This window comes from Amaranthus tricolor, chromosome 16 (assembly GCF_026212465.1).
Source record: "Amaranthus tricolor cultivar Red isolate AtriRed21 chromosome 16, ASM2621246v1, whole genome shotgun sequence".
In the NCBI taxonomy this organism is placed as follows: Eukaryota; Viridiplantae; Streptophyta; class Magnoliopsida; order Caryophyllales; family Amaranthaceae; genus Amaranthus; species Amaranthus tricolor.
The window spans coordinates 3,886,998-3,906,522 of NC_080062.1; the positions used below are offsets into that span (position 1 = coordinate 3,886,998).

General features: G+C 31.3%; 3 protein-coding genes across 5 annotated transcripts; 2 read left to right on the forward strand and 1 right to left on the reverse strand.

Annotated features, from left to right (window-relative positions):
- Positions 1–2,339: 2,339 nt before the first annotated feature.
- On the forward strand, positions 2,340–7,014 carry LOC130802998 (probable sugar phosphate/phosphate translocator At3g11320). The gene is made up of 4 exons (XM_057667137.1): positions 2,340–3,183; positions 4,506–4,609; positions 5,008–5,236; positions 6,330–7,014. Exons 1-4 carry the CDS (start codon positions 2,743–2,745, stop codon positions 6,483–6,485), a joined length of 930 nt encoding a protein of 309 aa, XP_057523120.1. The 5' UTR covers positions 2,340–2,742; the 3' UTR covers positions 6,486–7,014.
- Positions 7,015–10,295: 3,281 nt separating this feature from the next.
- Positions 10,296–13,293, forward strand: LOC130803000 (ubiquitin-like). Its single transcript, XM_057667140.1, has 5 exons — positions 10,296–10,566; positions 10,655–10,741; positions 11,838–11,955; positions 12,757–12,823; positions 12,928–13,293. The coding sequence occupies exons 1-5, from the start codon at positions 10,464–10,466 to the stop codon at positions 12,982–12,984; spliced, it is 432 nt and encodes a 143-aa protein (XP_057523123.1). The 5' UTR covers positions 10,296–10,463; the 3' UTR covers positions 12,985–13,293.
- An 895-nt stretch (positions 13,294–14,188) lies between these two features.
- Positions 14,189–18,079, reverse strand: LOC130803001 (putative pentatricopeptide repeat-containing protein At3g08820). 3 transcript variants are annotated; one of them, XM_057667142.1, is made up of 3 exons: positions 15,254–18,079; positions 15,022–15,078; positions 14,189–14,851 (listed from the first exon to the last, which is right to left on the reverse strand). In XM_057667142.1, exon 1 carries the CDS (start codon positions 17,845–17,847, stop codon positions 16,000–16,002), a length of 1,848 nt encoding a protein of 615 aa, XP_057523125.1. In that variant the 5' UTR covers positions 17,848–18,079; the 3' UTR covers positions 14,189–14,851; positions 15,022–15,078; positions 15,254–15,999. The 3 variants fall into 3 exon arrangements, with proteins under 3 accessions (XP_057523125.1, XP_057523126.1, XP_057523124.1); XM_057667143.1 differs by having other exon boundaries at positions 15,022–15,128; XM_057667141.1 differs by having other exon boundaries at positions 14,189–15,128.
- Positions 18,080–19,525: the final 1,446 nt, after the last annotated feature.

The following is a 19,525-nucleotide window of genomic DNA, read 5'->3' on the forward strand; positions in this document are numbered from 1 at the left end:
ATCATCACTGAATATAAAGTGCGACTAACAAACGTTATTAGGTAGTGGATGACATAAATTTGAATTTTCTGTGTGGATTATACGTATTTTAACTTAATTTGTGCGATAGGAATAAAGGTGTTTAAAACAGATGTAATAATTTAATATTTATTAGACTTTGTAACTAAATTTGACTTTAAGTTGATTTAAAAATGAAATTAAAATTATGTACACACTAATGTGGACATAAGATTCGATTTTAAACCCATTCAAAATACCTAATTTAAAATTGTCATGATGACCAAATGAAAACCTTTAGATACGAGCCGAAAGTGAAAGTAAACGTATTTGATCAAAGCATATACCTTATTTTAAGTTATTCCCTTTGTTAAAGTGATCTCAAGTTGGCATTTATTCTATACATAATGTGAAGTAGAGCATTTCTTTCGTGTACTATCGAGTATTTTTCTAAGGAACTTCGTACAAATTATTATGATACCATGTTTTTTTACTCAATTTCAAGACCATAACTAATTAATGAAACTAAAGCAAATGTAAATTATCTTTCAAGCTCTTTAATTTAAAAAGCTATATTGATTGGAGCGCCTTTTTAATGCTCAAAACCATGATACTTGGTACTTTTATATGTTATCTTTATTTTTTAATATTTACCACAATTTTGTAAAGAGTAGGCGATAGACTTAAAAGAGAAGTTCTAGAAGTATTATAAAACAAAATAATCATAACGTAAAATTGCTTTAAAGTTTATTTTGTTACTTTTATTGAAGAGATTAAGGGAGTAATAGTGTAATAACCAAAATCTTATATAATGAGCTAGTGAGCTATCCCATTAAAAAAATATAGTTATAGACTTACATTGTTTGATTAACATTTAAATTTACTAATTTAGATATACTTTTTTTTTTGGAAATAACTTTTCTCATGAAATATCTAGAAAGTTGATTTTTGTATTTGGCAGACCATAAAATATGCAATTCACTCATTTCCAGTTAACGAGGTATCTTGGTGATTATATTTTTAGAAGTTGTATGAAAGTAACATTCATCGAAATTTTAAATTTCTGTATTAATTGCTAATTAAATAAAATTTATTTTGATATTTTTTTAGAAAGCTCAAATTCATGTGCTTATTAGTGTTAACCAAATAAGTTATGAAATGGATAATTTTGAAAAAAAATTTAAACATGGTATATTTTTTCCTTTTAATATGAGTAAAGTGCATACTTAACTTTGAGTGGATATTCATCTTTGTTTCACATGACTTTATTTTATATTAATAATTAAGGTAAAATCTCATTAAAGCAAACAAATTAGTTGTAAACTCACATGGAGGTAGACCCAACCCAAATCCCTTAAGGCCTTAGATAGTGGAGGAATAGTAGAAAATTTAACCAATTGTTCAACTACTTGGTTTTTCAACGTGAAGACTAATCGCTAATTTGCTCTGGTTAACTTTTATCAACGTTATATTTGAAATTTGATTATCTTTTTTGAATTGAGTTGTGATAAGCTTATTCTATGTAAAAACAATCATGAATTAGTCTAATTTTTATTTTTCTCTTATTTATAGAAGATAAAGCTTTTGCCATTCATTAAGCTATACCACAATTTTAATAATATATTATTATAATAATTACTAATCTAATCTCTTTTATTTAGCTAGGTGTCTATCATTTGACATCATATATTGATCGCGATTAGTATTTATTTTAAGACAAAGTCAAAAAAGCTTATGTTTGATTCATCTCAACGTAAATTTTTTAATATCAATTTTTTATAAATATTAACAAGCAGATTAGCTATGTACTCCCTTAGTCCCACGATTTTACAACATTTTTTACTTATTCTGTCCCATTAAAATTAGAACTCCCTCCGTTCTTTTTTAATCTTCCACTTTGGGTTTTCACACATATTAAGGAAGATAGAATCTTTGGGTTGTAGTGGGTATTATTTTAATTAAATAGTAGTGTGAAGTAATGATTGTATTGGAAGTATGAGGTTGTAGTGGGTATTATTTTAATTAAATAGTAGTGTGAATTAATAATTGTATTGAAAGTATGAGAGTGAAAATAATTATAAATATACTTTTTACGAGTAAAACTTTTATCTTATTTCAGTCTTTTGTATAAAAAAAGAAATACAATTATAAGAGATTGACTTTCAATGAGATAATTTTAAACAATCAGCTCATATTTTGATAATATGTATTACATAAATTATCATATGTAGGATGTATTTTACATTGTAATCATATAGTAATTTGTGTAAAAAAAAATAAGTGTGGACAACTTAAATGACATACCTAAGCTAAATAAAAAAAGAATTTTATTAGAATCGACCGACGAACCATCCGCCATTGATAATGTACATTCTCAGACACACATACACTACAATTTGCACACATATACTCCCCTCCAACGCGCTTTTTACCTCCCTATTTTCTCTCTCATCTTCCTCTCAATTCCTCCATTTTAACGACCTAAGCTTCATCTTCTTTTTCTCAAAAATCCCCAATTATCAAGTTCAGCAATTCTTCACTATCATTTCATCTTAATTATAGTTATTTGTGGGATACGATCCAATCAATCAAAACTTCTCCCCAAATTGCACCAAAATCCTCTTTGATTCCCCATTACAATTTCTCAATCCTTTAGTAATGTCAGATCTGGGGGTTTAAATCCTTAATTTACCCCATTTCCCCAACCAAGAAATTAATTTGGGCATTTAACTCCAAAAAAAAAAAATGAAATCGTCGAGTAGATTCTTCACAATAGGGCTAGTAGCAGCATGGTATTCATCAAACATTGGGGTTTTATTGTTGAACAAGTATTTGTTATCAAATTATGGATTTAAATACCCGATTTTTCTCACTATGTGTCATATGACAGCTTGTTCATTGTTAAGTTACATTGCAATAGCTTGGATGAAGATGGTACCTATGCAAACAATTCGATCTAGGGTTCAATTCTTGAAGATCGCAGCTTTAAGTTTGATATTTTGTGGTTCTGTTGTTAGTGGAAACGTTTCGTTGAAATATCTCCCTGTTTCGTTTAATCAAGCAATTGGGGCTACTACGCCTTTTTTCACCGCGGTTTTTGCTTATCTTATGACCTTTAAGAGAGAAGCGTGGCTTACCTATATCACCCTTGTTCCTGTTGTCACTGGTGTTGTTATTGCTAGTGGGGTAACTACTGCTCTTTACTTTTGCATTAATATAAATGGTGAATTGTTTTTTCTTTTTTGTTAAATGGATTTTGATGAATGTGTGTGTACTGTGTAGTCTTTCACTGATTATGTGCCTTGATCTTGATTTGCGAATCTGTATTATCAATTTTATTTTTGAATCGGGAGAACTCATAAGATAAGGAAGATACAAAACTTGGGGGATTTAAAGAGAGGGCGAGGGCCGAGGAAGACCAATGATGACCCAAAGTGGAAAAGAATACCCAATTTTTTCATATTTATAGTTGAGATTGTAGATAATCGATATGAACGGCGATTCATAATTCATGTGGACCATTCTGATCGATTGGTTTATGTAGTCAACCTTAATCTTTTGTGATCAAAGTTTTGGTATCGTTGTTGTTGATGTCTTTATATTGATTTGTCTCATATTTTTCCAAATTATTGTTTTTTAGCATATTTTACTTAGTTTTTAAATTTGTTTTCTACAGATTGTGGCTTTATATTTTGAGAATTCTTGGCATTTTTCCTTAAATTGGGTGTGTAAGATTGATTTTGTTGCTTAATCATGCAAGTTTTAGTGCTTGTTTTGAGCTTTGAGTACAAGTTTTTTAGTTGGGATCTGAAGTGTATAGTTGTGCATAATTGAGGTTAATCAGATTATTCTTTGCTTAAAGCTCCAAGTTGGTGTTAATTTTTGTTTGTTAGTGAATTAGCTAGTTTTTTGTTGGTGTTAAGTGACTTGTTGCTGTTGATGTTTTGAAACTTTGAGTTGGTAGTGTGTTCAAAGAGACTCTTTCAAGTGCTTTATAGGAAGCACTCTATCTGGTAGTTGGAGTTGTTTTTTCCATTTATGGTTTGCTGATAAGGAATTGTTGGTCATGCTGTTGGTGCTAATGTATCTTTTATTGCTTGTTTTGAGCTTGTTTTAGAAGTTTTAGTGCTTGTTTTGAGCTTTGAGTACAAGTTTTTTAGTTGGGATCTGAAGTGTATAGTTGTGCATAATTGAGGTTAATCAGATTATTCTTTGCTTAAAGCTCCAAGTTGGTGTTAATTTTTGTTTGTTAGTGAATTAGCTAGTTTTTTGTTGGTGTTAAGTGACTTGTTGCTGTTGATGTTTTGAAACTTTGAGTTGGTAGTGTGTTCAAAGAGACTCTTTCAAGTGCTTTATAGGAAGCACTCTATCTGGTAGTTGGAGTTGTTTTTTCCATTTATGGTTTGCTGATAAGGAATTGTTGGTCATGCTGTTGGTGCTAATGTATCTTTTATTGTTGGTCATGCTTTTGGTGCTAATGTATCTTTTCTTTTCATTCACTATTGTAGGGTGAACCGAGTTTCCATCTTTTTGGATTTATAATGTGTGTGGGTGCAACGGCTGCTAGGGCTCTTAAATCTGTGGTTCAGGGTATTTTGCTGTCCTCCGAAGGGTAATGATCGTGTCTTTTTGCATTCCCTTATGCTATGTTTGGGAATAGTGATTTCATTTGACAATATAGATTTGACTCAAATTAGTGTTCGGCAAACAAGAGAATTCAAATTTGGATTTAATGAAATCCACCATTGTTATAAAAGTGGTTAAAAATGAGGATTTGAGAATGACTTCTCAAACCTTGTCATTCTCAAATTCTTCATTAGTGATTTCATTATTGAAATCTACAATCTAAAATGAAATGCTTGTTCCCAAATGCAACCTTATAGAATTCCCGAGTTCAAATGAAGTATATGGTTGATCAGTTGTGCATTAGTTCCGCTTCATTAATTATGCACTTTATTGATGTGATACTACTTGAGTAATTAATAATTAGGACTTAAAATGTTTTTTCAGGGAGAAGCTTAACTCTATGAACCTCCTTCTTTATATGGCTCCAATGGCTGTTGTTTTCCTCCTTCCAGCAACACTGTTTATGGAAGAAAATGTGGTCGGTATAACTCTGGCACTTGCAAGGGAAGATGTTAAGATACTCTGGTTATTGTTGTTCAATTCTTCGTTGGCGTACTTCGTGAATCTGACCAACTTCCTGGTCACCAAACACACTAGTGCTTTGACTCTCCAGGTATGCAAATGAACTCTTATTACCCTTGTTTGATAGAATGTTGTATTTTGTGATGTGCAGACTGCAGCTGCATAATGTGATTCCTTTTGTTGTTGCCCTACATTTATTATTATAAACCCTCATTACCGTTTTATAATATATATTTATCCTTCTAAAACTTTTTTCTGTGATAGTCGAAACAACAAATTTAAAAACACTGATCACTGGTCTGGATTATGAAAGGTACAGATGTGGGATCTTAAATCATGCAGTGGTTATATTCTTTAGGCAAGCATTTGGTATTTTGGTCATTAGCTATGTTACTCGGACTCTTAATTTTGTTTCACATACTTGTGTCCGATCCTTGATGCTCGGACATTGGTATGGCTCTTAGACACTTCATTTTAGGTGTGAAATTGAATATTTAGACATATCCGACACTTGGACACATACCAATATCCGACATCAGTACCCGAGTCCAAGTAACATAGGACATTAGTTTGTGAACAGTGAAACTTTTGCGTCAATGAAAATGATGACGGCTTAGTTTCTTCATAGGTGCCCGTCTAATCTATAGTTTCCACATTTAGCTAGTTTTATTGTTTATTTTTGTTTTTATTTTTGATGTACTGGACTTGCTCCTGGAGTCCTGACCCTTCAGTTGAGGGATATTATCTGGATTGCTTTGAATTGTTTATCTAGTTGAATGTCAGAATTCATATTGAGTCAGGCAGTCAGCTATAGCTTCTTTCCGTATATTCAAAGTTAGCCTGTTTTCTTGTTTGTATTCTTCATTGTGATTTACTTTTCTGTCCCTTCGAGTTTGCACCATATGACTTAGAAAGCTCTCACATATTTAAGTCATATTATGCAAGCTACAAACTCAAAGGGACAATAAGAGTGAGTAAATTGTAAAAAAAAAAAAAAAAAGAGTGATCTCAAAGTTGGGCGTTTTGGGATTGCAAGCACTGTGCGAAGATGTATACTGGAGCTGTCTGTGTCATTCATGTTGTCAAGTAAGAGAGTGAGTCATTCATTGGTAGTTTGGTGGGAACTTTTGTTTATTGGTATGATTGATACTTTATATAACAAGTAGTAACTTGGTCATGCTCAGGTCCTTGGAAATGCAAAGGGTGCAGTCGCTGTCGTGATCTCAATTTTGATCTTTAAAAACCCGGTCTCAATCACCGGGATGCTTGGTTATTCTCTCACAGTCATTGGGGTCGTCCTCTACAGTGAAGCCAAGAAAAGAAGCAAATCAACGAGCTAAGGGAATCGATAGGAAACCATTTCTCTATATTTTTATACCTGTGAATCTGTAGGAACATCATTGACTTGCCATGAAGCAAAGGGTTTAACAAAATACTGGAAATCCTACCCCACAGGTTCTGCATTTTGTAACGCAGAATCTCCCCTTTAACGCTTGGGGTCGATTTTTGGCGTGTACGAGCAACACCAAATATCAGGTAATCTAAATATTTAGGGTTTAAAAGTAAAAAAAAAAAAAAGCAATTACAATAATCTTCTGTTTCTCTATTCTTCTTAAATTGGGGGTTTATAATGGGGGGACATTTTGTATTCTTTTAGCAAAAAGGTTGTAGAATTGCATTATACAGTCTGTCCTTTATTAACAGTTCAATACTGAGTTATTAATGAAAGATATTCTTTGTTAGAAGTTTGTTCCATCAAGTTAAAGAGGTTATCCTCTACCTAATCTACATTGTATTAATTTCTTAATTATGTGTATACAAAGTTTCATTTTAGGACACATTCTAATGATTGTAGTAGTATCTGCTTCATCCCCAGATGTAAGAGCTTTTTTTTTTTATTAGGGGTAAAGGTATTTGGGTCTTCAGTCGGACTTTGGATCAGGTATTTCAGGTCGGTTTAAAGTCGGGTTGTTTGTCCATGTTGCATTTTACAAATCAGATTCAGTTACAAGATCGGAAAAATGTCAGGTTATCGAGTCTATTTTGAATACCTCTGATTATGGGTTTGGAACGTCAAGAAATTGGTGTCGTCTCGGGAATGCATTTTTCGTGACTATCTTCCACGCCTCTGTTTTCGCTCATGTTTTCCATTGCTTGTTCTATCAAGATAAATCAGGTATTCATTTTTTCTTAGTTAAAGGAAACTTCCTATGAAGAAAAGTCTTCTCCAACAGTCCTTAAATTGTAGTATAATTGGAAATTACTGGTTTTTAAAGATGTGACGTAAAAGTGTGGCCGTTTACACCGTCTTTCCTGAAATATGCCGGCATTGCTGCAAATGCACAATTTATGTCACTCAAGAAAATATCGAACTTTCTAATTTCTCCCAAGCTTGATTGCTTCTTGACAAAAAGCTCAATTCATTATATGTATTATTGTTACATACTCATATTGTTTCAACTTACTCCGCAAAAATTGCTCAAGATCCGTTGCTAAATACTCCAATCTAGTCTAGATTTTGATTTAGTAACTCGACACCTCTGTTGATGATCAAGTAACAGAACGAGTATAGAAGTTCAGTAAGTTTAGGAAAAAACCCAAAATTTCAAATGCAAAATTACCGATTTACATCAGAACAGATTCCCGTACCATGATCAATAACTAAAATGTTAAATGGTCTAACATGCATTCATGAGATCGATAAGTATTATGCGAATGACGAAAAGTGCAACACCTCTCAAAAACCCCTCTAATTGACCTTAGTTAAACGAATCTACAAGCCTTATGGGGGCAAAGAGAACACCATTAGTGTCAAATACAAAGTTCTGCCATTATTGATCATGCCAGTATCAGCAATTGAAGTAAGACTAGAACAAATATTGGAAAACTCTATCGATGGCATTCGAACAATGGTATCGTATTCAGCATCAGGGATTTTGAGGTAGAGGAGGAGCAAAGATTTACGAATTTTTTGACGTCCCTGTGCAATCTTAAAATTATGATATTTTTCTGACAGCTTTGTATCATTAAATATTTAGCATATACAACGTGATTTAATATTGTGACTCCTAATTTCTTTTAAGGCCCTGTGTTATTGAACATGTTGAACAAGCTCTAAAACTCCATGTTTTGAGGTTATCATTGTCTATGTACGTCCATCAATGTCAATATCGAAATGTAATATCTTATCTTGATCTTCATAAGAAACACTATTATTGTTAGTCAGTTCAATATTGATCATATATGAGATAAACACCCATTCTGAGCAAGGAAAGCATATTGTTTTTGTAACAGTACGAAAACCTTAAGAGTCTTGAAATGAACTCCAAGACCAATGTGGAAGTGATTGCTTAAGACAATAGGTAAGAAGAGAAATAAGAAAAGGGAGAGTGAGGAAGAGAGATTAGAGAAGAAGAGAGAAATTCAGAATCAGGGAGAATGAGAATTATGTGATTATTATTTATGCCATACAAACTGATTACAAAGGCTTATTTATAAGAGTCTAAGCCATAACAAACTTTCCCCCCAATTCTAACAACATTTTAAAAAGCTACAAACTCAACTAAAAAAACTAACAAGACATGAACTATACAAAGCTGAATTATGCACGTGACCATTAGCTGCTGCAACAGTTTTAAATTTTAATCACAAGCAAGAACACAATATTGGTTCACTTTTTATTAAAATTTGTGTTATTTATATCATTGCTTTGTCAATTAAAACTCAACAATGAGGAAGACTATTTTGGCAGCACTAAGATAACATATCTACTGAATATTATGGTGTTGGGCCGTTCAGTAGACCTGTGCAATGGGACAATATGTGCTAGGCCGGGCTCAAATGGACCTTCTCGGTATGCTTCAATTCGCGCCCATCCCATTAAGGCTCGTGTAGAATCTATGTTCTAGCCTAAATAAATGGTCCATTTGAAAATCCGACCAATATAAGATCTGATTTGTCTAAAGTTTGTATATTTAAAGGTTAGATCTGAATTTAATAGGTCCTATCTCATTGCACAGGTCTAATAGTAAGTTCAAGCCGCAAATGATAGTTCAGTTGAAAAAGGCTCATAAGCATCTACAGTCGATGGAAACTCATTTTTACGCCATGTTTTTAAAATGCGAATTACTTTTGTAGTCATCATGGTATCTAATCTTATCTCAAGAATTTAGAGTCATCTTGAATATTTATGGATTATTTTCAATTCTTAAGCATGCCTTACGACAAAATTTACAATCCCATATTTTGGAGAGTATTTTTAAAAATGAAGTGGCTTTTTCAAAATACTTCAATAATAATGTTTTCAAATTTTCAACAAGAACATTATTGATAAGTATATCCTGTTCATAAAAAAACTATGACCAGGGTCTGAGGAGGGAAGAAAGACGATAACTCATATCCATGAAGGAGAGTGCAGTCAAAAAGTCCCTCGGATCAAGAAAAAAAATCTTCAATGAGAGTGAAGCCTGCAACTTATAACATACATTTACCCTTAAAAATAAATAAATATATAAATAACTAAAATAAAAAATAAAAATAAAAATAAAAATAATAATAGAAATAAAAATAAAAATAAAATAAAATAAAAATAAAGGTAAAAAGTACTCAAATTTTTTTATGTCTATGAAATTTGTATACAAGAATTATAAATTTATATACAAGAATTATAATGGTAAAATTTTTAATAGCAATATTTTATATCTCTATCGAATAACTGAAAAGTACTCAAATGTTATTTATTGCGATAAAAATTAAAACTATGAAACTTATACTCAAATTATGATAATTCGTAACTTATATTTGATTCGAATTCAATTTGGTGATTCATCTTATCCCAACATTTAACTTATTGCTTTAAAATCAAAGCTTACATCCGATTTAAACAAAAAAATCAACCCGAAAAAGTGATTACTACTTTTCTATCATATTGCATTTTAAGAAAAAACTTTTATTATTAAATTTTAGATTTTAATGTATGTGAAAATAAAATAAAAATGTGAAATGTGTCATAACTTGGATAAAATATTAGAAAATAAATGAAAATTTTGATGAGAATTAATAAGAATAGATTCATTATTTTTAAAAGTTAATTTTCATGTCCATTTTATATTTTCTTCTTTTAATTAACTCCTTAACCAGCCATGGCAGCCAATCAAAAGTGCCACGTCATCCGCCCAGAAAGGAAAAAAAACCTAGGGATTCCCCATGAATCCCTTCTATAAATACAAGCATTTTATCCCGCCTTGTAAAAGTACCACAGTTGCTATCTTACTACTACAAATTCCATTTCAAGAGGGAGAAAGGAAACGGAAAAGAAAATGCAGATATTCGTTAAAACTCTGACAGGCAAAACAATCATCCTTGATGTTGAGAGCTACGACTACATTAGCTACATCAAGTCCAAAATTCACCTCAAAGAAGGTCTTTCCTCATTTCTTTGAGCTTTACATTAGCTGATTTTGAATGAGCTAGCAATGATATTTATTTTTGTTCTTTTTTGTTTCTTAAGGAATCTCTCCCGAGCAGCAGCGATTGATTTTCTCCGGGAAACAGCTTGAAAATGGCCGGACTCTTGCTCACTACAACATTCAGAAAGGTGAATATCTGTTTTCTCTGTTTTTTTTTGGAACCAATCGTTTCTTACTTCTTGTAGTAGGTATTGTTGTTGATTTCTCCGTTTTTATCGTTTTCATTTTCATGATCTCTGCATTTCCAATTTTGGTCCATTTTACTTCTTTTTGTTAAATATATCCGTTATCTGTTTTTCTTCTTCATTATGCTTTTGTTGCTGTTGATGATGATTTTGAAATGATATTTCTTTTTTTTTCTTTTCATTTTCATGATTCCTCCATCTTCACTTTTTAACCTCCTTTTCACCCCTTTTATCCCTGTTCTTTCACTGAATTATTTTCTGTATTTTATTTTCTTATTTAGTTAAATATGGCTTTATTTACTCCAATATTCGTTCTATGTTTTTATTTTTCTACTTTCCTTTTTATTTGCTCTTCTTCATCTTTGATTTGTAATATTTTGCATTTGTGCGTGTTATTTGAGTTTGTCGTTCAACCAGACTCTACGTTACTCCACTACGTTTGGCATCTCACTGCATCTCTGTCGTCTCTTTCTGCAGTCTTCATTTTGCTAATAGAATTATTTTTCTGTTTTAGTACTTTTTTTATTTTTGATTCAATCGTTTCTTACTTATTTTTGTTGCTGATGGTTGTAATTCTAAGGAGAGATCTTAAATTTGTTTCGTGTTCTTTTTCGTGATTTTTTCATCTTCATTTTTGAAAACCTCTTCATCTTTTTTTGTCCAACCTGTATTATTCTGTCCTTTCTCTCCAAGTATCATTTTCGACATTGTTTTCTGTAAATGTTTGGTCCATTTTATTATCAGTCCTTTTTATTCTAGTCTTCTAATAAATTCGGCTTTGTTTACTGGTACATTCATCCTCCGGTTTTCCTCTGTTTTGTTTATAAACGTTGTTATGTGCTAAAGTAATTTCTTCCTTTTATAATAATGCATGTGTATATTGTTAAATTAGGCTTAACTTATTGTGAATACTATCACGTTAATAAGGAGACATGAGATACACACTTATTAAACCAAGGAGATATATATCATTTCTACGTTGAGAGTCAGTTTTTTTAATTTATTAATTAATTAATAATGTCAAATCTTTTTTCCTAAGAATCAACAATTCATATGGTCCTGAGGCTGAGAGGAGGAGGATACGGGAGTTTTACCTATGCACCGGATATGTTGGAGTTGGCTCGTAAGTACAGGCAATGGAAACAAGTTTGCCGCAAGTAATATTTTTCGACCTTTATTTCTTTTGTTTTTATTTTGTTTTTCCTTACTTTTTCTTAATATTGTTATTTTGCTTTATTTATCTTAAATAAATGGATGAAATTTCGAATATTTACCTTCGTATACCTTTATAATGTTAAAAATGGAGTAAACATTAATGACTTTAGTTCCTAGCCCGTAATTAATTATTAATGCATTTTGATCAACCTTCTATAGAAATCATAACAAAATTTCCCTTTTACTAAAAAAAAAAACCCAAATTTCCCTTAATATATTATATTACATCAGATTAGTTTTTTTTTTCTCCAAAAAAAAAAAAAAATCTGACATAATATATAATTGAGCGAAATTTTTTAGTGATTTCTATAGAAGTTTCATCAAAATGCATTTAGCGTTAAATATTAAGATTTATAATTATTATATTTGAAGTGTACAAATTAATTACACTTTTCGCTATATATAATTAAAATACGCTAGTTGTTGGACTCAAACCTTTTGTCTGAGTTTTGCGTAGAGTTACTTAAGCTGTTGAAATAGCTAGTAGAAACCTCATATAAGTTAATTTACAATTTCATTAGTTTGATTAATTTTCCAATTCCAATTTTTTTTAATAAAAATAAATATAGCATATAGGTTTTCAAAAACTATTTTACATTTTTTATCCGTCCTTGCAGATTAGGCAATTCAATGCAACAATTTGATGTAATCATGAAATACATTTCAATTTTTCTATGCTTACCGATTTTGATATTTAATGATAGAAATTGGTATATATTTACTAACTATAAATATAATTATAGGTGCTACGCTCGTCTTCCATTGAGGGCTACTAACTGTCGTAGGAAGAAGTGTGGACACTCCAATCAGGTTTATCATATACACCATTTAGTTAATTTCTTTTAAATTCCGTCAGTTATTTATGGTTTTTCCAAAGGCCGCCTTAACCTTAACACAAACAAATATTGTTGCAGCTAAGGAACAAGAAAATGTTTGCACCAGCCAAAGATGGCAAAGGCAGGCGAGGCTGAAGACTGGTGGATTTGGTGCCTGTGTGTGGTCACTGGTCAGTAGATGAAGAACAAATGATGCTAACGTACTGCTATATGATCTTTCTTTAGCTTATAAATAAGGAAACGTAAATTAAATCGTAGATGGAGTACTATGGTTCTAAACCTTGATGCTTAATTTATGAACAATATGTTAAATATTTCTTTACTTGGTTTTGGGGAAGTTAATTACGTATTAGGACGTACTGCGTTCAATGTTTTGCTAAAAACTACTACCACTATGGACTATGGTTTGAATATATATGAGTTTGCTTAGAATTTGTGGATGCCTAGTAAATTTATTACCAAACGAAAATTTAGTCTTCCAATTTATTAACCAAAAAGATACTTTAATATATGTATATAAATCATTTTACATATTCAAAAGAATAAACAATTATCAATATTATATTTTAATTAATTGTGCTTAAACAACACTTTTATTCTAATTTTATAAAAGTATAAATCAATAAAATAATCAAATTCCTTATAGAATTAATATTATATTTTAATTAATTGTGCTTAAACTAACATTTTTATTCTAATTTTATACTAGTATAAATCAATAAAATAATCAAATTTCTTATAGAATTAGTGTTGAATATTAATTAGGTAATAAGGTTTCATTTTGAATTTATTCCGCGTAGCTGCTTGTAATTGTTTTTACTTAGAAAAAAACACTACGAAAGTTAGTATCAATGTTAAGAAATAATAATATATATACTTCTAATTTATAGTAGATTTCAGTGTTTGCTATAATATTTGTAAAATTTTAAAAATAAATTTAAAAACTGCTTTTAATAAAAATCCACTAAAAAAGCATTTAATATTTTTTATATGATTTTGAAATATTATTCAATTCATTCAATATCAATTCAACAAGTGATAACTCATGATAAAAATCAATGAATCAAAATACTATGACAATCATTATTCCTCCATTTTATTTTGTTCATTTCATTATCCCAATGAAAATTTGTGTTATTATGAATCTTTTTACTTTGAGACATTTTTTAACATTAATACTTCCTCCTTCATATGAAATTGGTTTAACTTTTCTTTTTAATTCGTAATATTAAGTTTGTTCTGTTTTTATTTTTGATTATGACCCATGATCGTTTATTTCTCAATTACATATTTAACTTATTTTTTTTATCTCATCCACATGTATATTTCTCTTACTTTTTCTTAAAATACACTTTTACTACTTTAAAATTTTTCCTATAATTATCAATGAAATAGTTTTGATGGGACAAAGTAAGTATCAAGTATGTTTTATTGTGAAAAATACAACACAAATCCTCAAGTGAGACAGTCTCACGATAAGACTATAGTCTTTATTAAAATGATCCAATGTACACTTATAAATAATTACTTATCACTTTAAAATAATTATTTTTTAAGTCTTAAAATAATGATATAACCTTAAAATAATTTAAAATGATCAATTTAAAAAATTAGTCTCACACTCTCATGCAAGTGCCCTTGAGTATAATTCTATGACCATACAGTGCCCAGTATAGGTATTGTCCTTTTACCACAGACGGCTTGTTTGTTGGGAGCGTTTATTTAGGCAGATGTCAGTCTGTCACAAAACGGACAAACCTGGAGATCCCGAGTCCCCACTAATACTGCAGCGTAATTGTCTTGAAAATTTTATACCATGCCGTCCTTTACCCAAACCTCCTTATTATGGTACAGCCATACATACAACATACTGATCAGTTATCGAATCACTGAATGCAGCTCAAGCTAGCAAAGTACTAATTTGTGATGGCCATTGAAATTAGATGGCTGTAACATTTTCTTAAGCCTCAGTTGTGAAATATTTATACATACATCATGATATCTGAAAAGGATACAACAAGATTAAAGAAGTATTACAGATTCGACGAGGCATAAATTAGCAGAAAAATAAACTTAAATCCCAAGGAATTACATCGAATAGCAAAGACATGTTTCATTCTCAACGTATCCCCGATAAAAAAATGAGAAAAAGGCATAGAAACAGATATTAACCTTTTGAGATGTAGTCCGCGAGAGTATACTGTATACAATCATCGTCAAATTATTTACCTGCGAAATTCAGACGCTGATTCTCATTATTGATTCCTTAAAATCGAAAACTGAAAAAAAAAAAAAACACAAAAATCAACACACTTTGATAAGTACATAAAAAAACTTGAAATCTGGAAAAAAAATGTTGAAAATAGTAGAAAAGCAGTACGAAAATGTAAGAGTGAGAAATAACCTTTAACAGTTTACTGACATTGTTGAAGTTATTCTTTGATGTCGTTAATGGAGCCGTTAATGAGAAATATTCAAGCGAATGGGAATATCTGCAGTTTTTTCTCTTGAAGAGGAGGTTTGGGTAAAGGACGCCATGGTATAAAATTTTCAAGACAAAACATACCTCATGCTTTTGACCAATATTTGGTATTATGATAACCACATCACTCTCATTACCGCATCATTGCTCTGTTGCACGATCACCATTGATACCGCATTTTTGCATTATGATTAACAGTTTAACTCAGCTATATGCAACGCGTAGTGGAAAACCATCGCTAACATCTCCTCAAATGAATAAATCTCCCCATCATCAATCTTAATCGCTGCAACACCTCTAATATCTTCCACAATTTGGTATGGTAAGTAAAACGAATCGATCTTATGCTTGGTGTAATAGTAAGGTTTCCCAATCAAATCACAAATTTGGGCGTAAACTTTATCAGGATACCGAGAGAATAAACCAGCGGATTCTTCACCGATCAATTGAATTCCAGATTGAAATGAGAGTAAATTAGGGGATTTTTCGCTTCGACATTTCATTGGATTGCGATTGAAATAGGAATTTTGACCTGGTTTTAGGTTTACAACAGCAACTTTTAGCCATTTGGAACCTAGATCTATGCAAGTAAGCACTCACCATGGTGCATTCAAGTCACCAAACTCCAACACAAGCTAACATGACTGATTCTCCAAGTTCGATATAAGCTAAAATAATTCACCATACATCTCAACGTCGTCTGATGAAAGCATAGCCAAGCCAACAACCACCTCATAAATCTCCATACAACTAGTGTGCAATGTGTCTGCAACTAGAAATTTATGTATTCCATCCTCTAATTCAATCCAACTATATGCTTTAGTTTTTGAAACTCTTTTCTCCCTCAACATGTTTCGTACTCTTACACTGTCTTGCCATCGTTCTGTATTGGCATATATGTTCGACAACAGAACATAATTACCCGAATTATCAGGTTCCAGTTCAACCAAATTTGTCAATGCCAGTTCCGCGAGTTCTGTATTTGAATAGGTTCTACAAGCACTTAGTAAAGTACCCCATATCACCACATTTGGCTTCTCCATCTGACATATGAACTGATAAGCCTCACTTATTCTCCCATGTCGACAGAAAAGGTCAACTATGCACGCGTAATGCTCTGTATCGGGAACAATATCGCATTGTACGGGCATACTATGAAAGATTTCAAGACCCAAATCAACAAGTCCAGCATGAGTACATGCTGTTAGTAGCGAACCAAAAGTAGCTCTATCTGGTCTTATGTTGGTCTCCTTCATTTTTTCATAAAGACAAATAGCATCCTTAGCATGACCATTCATAGCAAGCCCTGTGATCATTGCATTCCAACATACAATATCTTTGTCTTTCATTTGATTGAAAACTTGCCAAGCCTTATTCATATTTCCACACCGTGAATACATAGTTAACAATGCTGAAGCAACATAAATGTTCGAGTCAAATCCTTCACTTTCGATATAGCTTCTAATCTGTTCACCGGTCTCTTCAGAACCCAAATGAGCACAAGCCGTTAATGCACTTACTAGAGTAACATGATCTGGCTTAATGTTCTCGTTTCTCATGCTTTTAAATAGTTCCAACGCCTCAAAAGCTCTCCCATTTTGGATATAACCAGCAATCATAGAACCCCATGTAATGATATCCCTCTGCTTCATACAATCAAAAACTTGTCGAGCTTCGTGAATTTCCCCACATTTTACAAACATCTCCATCAATGCAGTTGACACTACCATGTCAGAGATCATATTATTATCATCAACATACTTCTTTAGTCTCCATCCTAAGTCTAAATCACCCAAAGTAGCACAAATGGAGAGCACAGTCGCTATAGTAGATCCATTAGCCTGACATTTCTCCTCTTGCATCATATCAAACATTCTCAAAGCCTCATGATGATTGCCACTATGTGAATAGCAGGAAATTATGGTATTCCAGGAAACAATAGTTTTTTCAGGCATCTCATCAAACACTTTCTGAGCAGCTAAAACGTCACCGAATTTGGAGTACGCCGACATCAAACAATTATAAGTTATAGGATCTCTATCTAGAATGCCATCAAATACCATTTTCGCAGAAATTATGTTTCCGGATCTAGCATACAAATCCATTAAAGAAGTCTGCACAAAGTTATTCGACTCAAGCCCATAATTAATAATCAAAGAATGAACTTGTTTGCCCAACCCCACCATATAAAATGCAGAACAAGACTTCAAAACTGGAGGAAGAGTGTAACTGCTCATATGGGTTTCTTTAGTACGCATCAAACAAAAGAAATCTATGGCTTTTTTATAAGAACCAATCTTAGTGTAAGCAGAGATGAATAAATTGTACAAGTATTCATCTCGTTGAGGAATTTCATCAAACACCTTATGTGCATAGTTAAAATGAGACAGATAAACCAACTTCTTAACTAACAGAGGAGAAAAAGATATGCCTGTTGTAGTACTTAGGGCATGGATTTGTTTAATCTGGTTAATATGATTGGAAGAGCGAAGAACACCCAAAAGATGGCGTTCCATTTCAGGGTTTCTATTTGGGATTCGATGAAGACAAAAAACAGTTATAAAGAGCGGGACCTCAGCCCTCAATATGCCGAGTGAAACAACTACTAATAAAATGCAACTTCAAATTTAATTTGTACATATATTGATATTTTATTGGTCATATTTTTATTTTTAGGAGAAATATAATTGCAAGTAGAAAAAAAATAGAGAATTAAGGATGAATTAACAGGAAGAAAAACAAAAAAAAAAAAGGAAAATCAAAGGATGGTTATACCTCCTTGAAGAAAAATAGCGACAACAATCAAGGAAACAGATGTTGAATATGTATTTTAAACTAAAAAAATTAAAAAAACATCAAAAACAATAAGAAAATAAAATATAGAAGAAAGTTTTAAATATTATGTCATCTTTACTAGTGCCCAATTAGTTTCCTCATGTTTTAGTCCAATATTACTTAGCTTTCTCAATTCAACCTATGTTCTACTCAAAATAATACTTGATATTTATTTTCAATTTTACAATTTTGAAAAAATTATTAATCTATCAAATGTTACATTATCAACTTCAAAATATATATGACTAAAGACCGCCATATAATTGTACAAATTTGTTAAAAACCCGAATGAGACTTTGAAACGGTGATCCCTATTGACCGCAACAATTGCATTGAATTAGGGACACCACATTGTGATTATCCAATAAAAATTTTGCATGAACACATAAAGGGTTGGTTAGGGTTTGTGTCTGAGTCAGATCCAATCAGATTTATAATTTTTAATGAAATTATGTCTGGACTCGAATTCTAAATAAGACTGAATTTAATTATTCATATATAAATTTTTTTTTGCCTTTTAAAGATTTCATTAATACTAAAATGAGCCTATAATTTAAAAGTTTAGAAGAGACTTATAAAAAGAGAATGAATTAACATCAAAAATAAAAATGTGGCAAACTCAATAAAAGAGGGCATTTAAGTAATGTTGCTATTTGATTTTCTGATCGCCCAAAAACAACAAAAAGAGAAGACAACATTTGCTATCAATGGATTTATTGCTCTAAGGCATCAAACTTTCTCTAATGCTTTGGGTTTTCATTAACAGCTAACCTTTCAATAATCCTACTTGAAAGTTTTTTTAATCACTACATTTCATATTAGCTGTAGCTTGTTTTATGAATTAAAATTCTTTTAAAATAACTTAAAAATTCAAAGAATAAATTCATTTGTCTTATATTGGAAAGAGTGAGATTATTGTCAAAAAAAAAAAAGGTGCAAAATTAATAAGAAAGACTAAAAATAAAAAGTAGTTTGGATTGAAAGAGACAAAAAATACTTAATAATGTTTGGAAAATTTCACGTGGTGACCATGAGTTTTTGGCTTTTTCACAAGGTAAACAATAAATGCACATGGTGATACTGAGTTTCTAACTTTTCCATTTGGTAGAAAAAATGTTAAGATTTTGGTTAAATTAAATACGCATTTCGACTCGATTACGAAATATATGACCTGTTCGAGTGATTGCGACATCTATTTTTCTGAAAAAAAAAGTCATTATGTTTAGAAAAAATAACGTAAAGTTAACAAAAATACTTCTCTTTTGTCTACCATGTAAAATAGTTGGAAGTTTAAGGTCACCATGTGGATTAAAAAAAACGTTTGTCTACCACATGAAAAAATCGATAATTCAGGATTAC